General features: G+C 43.9%; 1 protein-coding gene across 1 annotated transcript; it reads right to left on the bottom strand.

Annotated features, from left to right (window-relative positions):
• Positions 1-1,162: 1,162 nt before the first annotated feature.
• LOC311022045 (putative bifunctional dTTP/UTP pyrophosphatase/methyltransferase protein) lies at positions 1,163-3,193 on the bottom strand. Its single transcript, XM_084023059.1, has 5 exons — positions 3,054-3,193; positions 2,843-2,966; positions 2,622-2,762; positions 2,398-2,520; positions 1,163-1,861 (listed from the first exon to the last, which is right to left on the bottom strand). Exons 2-5 carry the CDS (start codon positions 2,934-2,936, stop codon positions 1,656-1,658), a joined length of 564 nt encoding a protein of 187 aa, XP_083879185.1. The 5' UTR covers positions 2,937-2,966; positions 3,054-3,193; the 3' UTR covers positions 1,163-1,655.
• Between the last annotated feature and the right edge of the window lie 4,211 nt (positions 3,194-7,404).

The following is a 7,404-nucleotide window of genomic DNA, read 5'->3' as shown; positions in this document are numbered from 1 at the left end:
GAGTTGACTGTGACTGTCCTGTCTGGGAAGCACCACGAGGAATAAAGGAACCCTGCTGCAATAATAGCACGCTGTCAAATACAAATGAACTTGTTTTAACGTTAACACTGCAGCCACATGTCTCCCCCAGTCAGCGCCGCCGCTCCCACCACGCGCATCACGCGCTGTGCGTAGGGCACCAACAATATTATGAAAAGTCATCATAGTCATAATAATTATAATGCCGATATTAGTTCTCTTCAGAAATTGTAGGCATGTTAGGCATGGATATCGCAAAACAGGGTCAGAGCGCACAGCAGTAGACATGATGGTGGCGAGCCGCCGGGCCATTCATCATCATCATCATCATCACCACCGTCTTCATCATCCGCGCTCCACAGCTGCACCGGATTCCCCGTCCAACACCAGAACGGCGGGACACAAATCACCTGAGGATTATATGTTAAGGGCTTTTATTGTGAAAGGTACGGAAGGAGTCAAGATTGCTGTTGTAGTTCGGACCGGCCTGTGTTGTTGTTTCGTGTAAACAACACCCCCCCCCCCCCTGCAGGATGGTAGGCCTGCCCCCGGGTATCTTCGGCTTCCTGCTGGCCGACAGAGAAGTGGACAACAACCGGCTGAAGGTTCGACCGAGGATGACCAGGTCGAACGAGGGCGATACGGAGGGAGGCGGGACCACCGTAACGCACAGGACGTCACACCGGACCGATGATGTCGGTGAGACGGTGACTCCGCTGCACCGCAGCACTGATTACAGAAGAGATGAGCTCCAGTTAAAACATCCAGCAACTTCAGGACTATTTCTTCCTCCAGGCAGAAAATCTAGTAAGGAATTCACCGGTTTTTGTCTCGCACATGAACAAAAGTGTAATCTAAAGAGTTGCGTTTGATGAATGATCACATATTTATGTTCTATGAATATAATAAAGGAAAATAAATGTAAAAAGACAAACAAGAATCATGAATGGACATCACAGAAAGATTGTTTTACCAAACTGTATCCTTGAAGGTAAAATTAATGCACTTATAATACGTTTTCAGATTGGCTCATTGGCTCAAAACATTCTGAAAAAGTCCATCCTGAGTACTCTTCCTGATAATACGTATGTACTTTTACTTCCTTAATTTTGTTCACCTATTTAACAACATAAGCCGCACATTGTTCTTTAATACAATCAATTTCATGTTTTTATATCAAAATCCAATGTTTTATTGTTCCTGGAAAACAAAATATGATGCATGCTTCATCAGATAGTGCCGACCAGTAATATCATGACATCACCAGCGTTAAGTCGGAAGATAGATACTCTGGAAAAGGATTTCATTATTTCTTCAAAACTGAACAAAGTAAAGAATGGAAACCACGAGCGTCGGTGTGAATCATTCAGATACGTCATTTTAATGGAAATAAAAAGCATCGAGGAAGTTCGTAGTGTGAACCACATGTGCGTGTTTCCCCAAATCCTACTGGCTGCCAGTCCTCTCTCTCTCTCTCTCTCCGCTCAGTGGGCGAGCTGCTGTCCATCCATCACACATCCTGGTTCACAGAGGCTGCGTTACAGACTATCACGTCCCCCACAAAACATCCCTGACCTTTGGTTCCTGGTTGTAGGGGGGGGTTACCTACAGTATGGCCCTTCAAAGTGTTGTTGAGTTCACGCTTTGATGCAGAGCATGGCGTCCAGGAGGTTGTCCGTGTGTGTGATGCGTGCCGACAGGAAGCCGTGGCTCTTCAGGAGCAGAGCGTACTCGGCGGCGCTCCGCTGCTTCCCCTCGCCCATGCTGAGGGCCTGGAGCAGCCCGCGACTCGGCCCGCTCCGGTCCTCAGCCAGGAAGATCTCGCTCAGCAGGAGTCCACAGCCTGGCGGCGTGATGCAAGCGCATGGTTTGTTTGCAGATATACGTTACACAACAACAGTTTGGGGGGGGGGATCCCTCATTCCCTAGCATTCCTTTTCTTTAAGGAAGATAATAATAAAAGGGAAAGAAGGGGAAGAAGTCGAGTTGGTTTGTTGGCTTCTTGCCAAAGTTTAAGTCTGTGACATAAAGCTGATTCTGAAATCACCTTTTAAAATCTGACGATGTCAGCAGGTTACTGACGCCACAACTGAAGCAGCAGCTGATAATCAAAACATGATATTTGATAGATATATTTCTGATATTTATCAATTCAATCTGAGAACTGAACTGAGAAAACGTAGAAATCATAAATACATTGTTGCCCATAAAGTTGGGATCATTTTACAAATGTCTTGTCTTTTATAGCTCCAAACAAATGTTAGGCATGAATTCATTTCTGGGTGTTTGGGACACTCAATGTAATCTGATAACTGATGCATTTAAATAGGAATAAACAGAGGATTGTGTCTGAAATCTAAATAAAAAGAGTGTTTTTACCTGGCGTGCACGCAGCAGCGATCTTCCTCAGAAGGAGATGTGCTTTCTCGTCGGTGCAGTCGTGGAGGATTCTGGCGAGGACGTACAGGTCGGCTGTGGGCAGCTCGTCTTTAAAGAAGTCTCCTGTTCACACGGAGACGACGTGAGATGCTAACTTTGACATGTGAGACGGCTTCAGTCAGCTCCAACATCAACAGTGGAGGCTGAATTTGACCTGAACTGACCCGCTACGAAGGAAACCCTGTTGTCTGCGTGTGGAGGAAGAAAACGGTCGCTCATCTCAACGACGGCCGGCAAGTCAAACACCGTCACGGACAAGCCGGGGTGGACTTCAGCCAGCTCATAGGCCATGGCACCAGTGCATCCTGGGAAAGGAGGGGGGAGATGATGTGTCAAAGAATGATTTACTCTTTAAGGAGATCATTTGAAACCTCTGCTCTCTTACCGCCGAGGTCACAGGCCGTTTTAAAACTGGAGAGGTCAAAGGCCGTTGCTACGGCTTTCCCTGTAACTTTAGCAACGTCGTGCATGGCGTTCATGAATCTCAGTTTGACTTCTGGACTGTTGTCCTTTAAATGGAAACAAAAGAAAGCCTTTAAAATACCTTTTACTTTCCTCTATGAATCTTATCTGAGGTTAAACACGGCGATGACCACCTGAAACGCATCCTCGGGCGTCTCGGCCTTGTGGCGCTGACTGGCTCCCTCCAGCACGGCCGCCTCCAGGTGGGAGAAGAGAGGCCAGGCCGTGTCGTCGCAGCGCTGGATGTGGCCACGCAGCGAGCAAGGGGCGTCCGACGGCAGGAAAATAAAAAAAATGCTAAAATAAATAGAATCGTTTTGGCTTCACCAATAATCAATAAATGTGTTAAATCTTCTGAATTGTGATTCTTAATTATGATTAAAGTCCGAGTCGGCAAGTCCGGCGGATCAGGGCATTCTGTCAGATTTTGAATGTTTACAACTCCCATGCTCCTCCCCCACGACCACCGAGCTCCTCCCCCTCAACTCCGTGCCCTTTGAACTCCCTTTGATCACGCCACCTTTGAAACGCGGGTCCGATGTTGACTCTGGTTTTATCACGGGCACCGTCGCCATCTTTCTTTTTTTCCTTCTTTTCCACCGGTGTTTTCTTTTCCTTGGTTGTTTTGGACCTCCTCGTTTCGGTTTTTAACCAGGAATTGGAAGCTTGTTGCTACTTCCCTCCGTCTCCCCCCTGTGATATTGGAACGACCCGAGGTGGGAGGGGCTCTGTGTGTGCACGAACACAGCCCTGCGTGCTGATTGGACAGGATGATCCGGGCTCTGTCGATCTTTGCAAAACAAACAACAGGCTCTACGTGCACGTAGAGGCACGCTTTTTTTTCTAAGACAGGATGATTTATGTTGTTCTTTCAGAGCATAGTGTTGGCTTCAGTGAATATGATCAAAAACATGTTGCCGACTGGGACTTTAAATAAAGAGCTACTTTAAACGGCTGCATAGGTGATATTTGTGGAGGACAGATAGTCGACCAAAGGGAACCCTAAGTGTGAGCTCACAACCTTCCAATCCAAATATTTTACTGAATGAACCACTAAAATAGTAATTATTGGCACAGCTGGGGCAGAACCAACATCTTAATTCAAAACATAGCAGGGTTGCTCACTAAAAAATTATCTGATTAAATGTATTGGTACAAAGAACAACAACAAACTTAATTTAATGTATTGTCATTTATTTTATTTATTTTGACACAAGCAGTTATGGTGTTGTTTGTTGGTGATTGTTTTTGTTGAGAGTAAAAACAAAATAAAAAAAATAAACAGTATACACAGGAAGTAAGATAACCTATACTACTAGGTACTAAGTGGAGAAGGGGTAAGAATTAATAATGTAATGCTTCTTCCTACTCCTTTTCAAACATACAAAGGCTTTTATCAACTAGTGCTTCAAGTGTAAAATATTATTCACATGTTTGAAATAAAGCATTCATTCATTCATTCAATGTTGCCTGTTATTCCACGCTATCATGCATCTAAAATTGCTTTGAATTAAAAATTCTGTCTGTGCAATCCCCTCGGCGACCACTAGAGGTCAGCCTGAAAGCGACAAGGAGCAGAGGGAGCAGCATGGCCGCCGGCAGAGAGACAAGGAGCACCACGGGAAGGACGAGGAGAGGAAGCGGCAGCGGCACCACTACGAGTTCGACAAGTTCATGCGCCGCAAAGACGAGACCAAGTGGGGGAAGGGCTACTGCCAGGACCGCGCCAAGAAGGAGGCGCACCACCACATGGATCCACCGGAACAGGAGATTAGCTGTGGACAGACACACACACTCACACACTCACACACACCTGCCTGCCGTCATGATAGCACAACAGTCATTTGAAGTGCGTCCCCATTAGAGGCCTTGTGGAATCCCTCATCCTCCGTATCCACAAGCCAAGCCTTTGTAGACGTTTTTTAATAATCCTATAGATTTTATTCAAATGAGATATATTATGTAAAGTAACGAACTACGGATTTACAGATGAAGATCCTGTGTGTATTTTTGTGCGTAGAGGCGAAGCCAACGAGAGATATTGTTACCGACGAGGACGTTTTCACCGCTTTTGCTCGTTTGTGACATCACATCTTATTCCGACGGAGATTTGAGGAGGGAAAGCTTTGTACGCGAGCCACGAAGAACACATTCTCTACACATGTATCCAGCATTTCCTACTGATTTAAATGTAAAGCAATCTCACTTGCATTGTTTTCTATCAATTCTGTCAAGTAAACATACATTTAAAAAGCTACAAATGTTGATAAAATAGTGTGTTGAACAAGCCTTGTATTATTTTTTCACACAACCTCATGTTTACCATACCTGTCTTTTTTTTTTCTTTAAGCTGTGAAGATAAAAAATAAAGCTCTTGTTCCGTTATAAGCCTGTCGACGTTTGAGTCATTGTGATAATGATGTGATGACTCAGCATTTATCTGCAGCATTTCAACTCATAGTAAAACGTAAATAAAAAGACAGATATAAGTCAGTCACAGTTGTATGAATACACACAAAGTATCTTAGTATTAGTGGGTGTAACAGTGCAAAATACACCAGGATGCAACCGTCCGGTTGTGAAAGGTGAAGCCAACGTAGAAGTGCCTTAAAGTTGCATTCTCTCTGCTGGCCACCAGGGGGCGACTCCTCTCTGGTTGTATAGAAGTCTATGAGAAAATGGTCCTACTTCTCTCTGCTGGCCACCAGGGGGCGACTCCTCTCTAGTTGTATAGAAGTCTATAAGAAAATGGTCCTACTTCTCTCTACTGGCCACCAGGGGGCGACTCCTCTCTGGTTGTATAGAAGTCTATGAGAAAATGGTCCTACTTCTCTCTGCTGGCCACCAGGGGGCGACTCCTCTCTGGTTGTATAGAAGTCTATGAGAAAATGGTCCTACTTCTCTCTTGATGTATTATCTCAGTAAACATTGTAAACATGAGTTTATGGTCTCAATCTCTAGTTTCAAGTCTTCTTCAATCCAGCATGGTGTTCATTTAGTACATTATGGTCCATGCCAGAAAAATTAGCCTTGAAACAAATTGCAGTACAGCACAATGGGACTAACTAATAATTCTGTTTTGAAATATTCTAATTATCTTATCATTACTGAGACGGAGGATTCTCCATGTAAGCACATACCTCCTGAAAAGAAGGCACTTTGATTAACATGACAGTGTGCATGTCATTAACTTTTCTTTTTTTGTATATACAGGTGCCTGTGAGTGTGTGCACGTGCATCGCTGCCTAATGTACCTCTGAGTGACGCCAGGGGGAAAGTAGATGAGAAGATTAATCCCATCCTTCCCCTAACCCCGCTACGTTAGTTTATTTTAATTTTAAAGACAGGGGAAAAGTAGATGATTAGATGAATCCCATTTTTCCCCTAACCCCGCAACGTTAGCTTAGCTAAATTTACCTTAAATACAGGGAGGAAAGTAGATGAGAAGATTAAACCCATCCTTCCCCTAAAGCTGCTACGTTAGTTTAGCTTAGTTTAAAGACAGGGGGGAATTACATGAGAAGATTAATCCCATTTTCCCCCTGACCCCGCTACGTTAGCTTAGTTTAGTTTAGCTTAAAGGGAGTGGGGAAAGTAGATGAGAAGATTATTCTCATCCTTCCCCTAACCCTGCTACGTTAGCTTAGTTTCATTTTAAAGACAGGGGGAAAGTAGATGATTAGATTAATCCAATTTTTCCCCTAACCTCGCTACGTTAGCTTAGCTAAATTTAGTTTAAAGACAGGAGATTAATCCCATCCTTCACCTAACCCCGCTGAGTTAGCTTTTTTTATCTTAAAGACGGGAAAGTAGATGAGAAGATTATTCCCATCCTTCCCTAACCCCGCTACGTTATTTTATCTTAGTTTAAAGACAGGGGGGAAAGTAGATTAGAAGATTAATCCCATCCTTCCCCTTCCCCTAATCCCGCTACATTAGTTTAGTTTAGTTTAAAGACAGGGTGAAAGTCGATGAGAAGATTAACCCCATCCTTCCACTAACCCTGTTATGTTAGTTTAGTTTAATTTTAAAGACAGGGGAAAAGTAGGTGATTAGATAAATCCCATTTTTCCCCTAACCTCGCTACGTTAGCTTACCTAAATTTATCTTAAAGACAGGAGATTAATCCCATCCTTCCCCTAACCCCGCTGAGTTAGCTTTGTTTATCTTAAAGACAGGGGAAAGTAGATGAGAAGATTATTCCCATCCTTCCCCAAACCCCGCTATGTGAGCTTAGTGTATTTTAGCTTAAAGACAGTGGGGAAAGTAGATGAGAAGATTAATCCCATCCTTGCCCGAACCCCGCTACGTTATTTTAGCTTATTTTAAAGACAGGGGAAAAGTAGATGAGAAGAATAATCCCATCCTTCCCCCCCTGCTCAATATTTTATCTTAGTTTAAAGACACAGGGAAAGTAGATGAGAAGATTAATCCCACCCTTCCGCTTCCCCTAACCGCGCTACATTAGTTTAGTTTAATTTAAAG

The sequence above is a fragment of the Eutrigla gurnardus genome, assembly GCF_963514095.1.
Source record: "Eutrigla gurnardus genome assembly, chromosome: 12".
Lineage (NCBI taxonomy): Eukaryota > Metazoa > Chordata > Actinopteri > Perciformes > Triglidae > Eutrigla > Eutrigla gurnardus.
Note: the sequence above shows the minus strand (reverse complement) of the source record. Positions and strands in the feature narration are given on the sequence as shown.

Excerpts from the sequence above, each read along its gene's own strand:
- LOC311022045 (XM_084023059.1), bottom strand. The coding sequence starts at position 2,936 with ATGAACGCCATGCACGACGTTGCTAAAGTTACAGGGAAAGCCGTAGCA. Across the intron at positions 2,763-2,842 it reads AACGGCCTGTGACCTCGGCG|GATGCACTGGTGCCATGGCC; the intron begins GTAAGAGAGCAG and ends CTCCTTTCCCAG. Across the intron at positions 1,862-2,397 it reads CGCTGCTGCGTGCACGCCAG|GCTGTGGACTCCTGCTGAGC; the intron begins GTAAAAACACTC and ends TCACGCCGCCAG.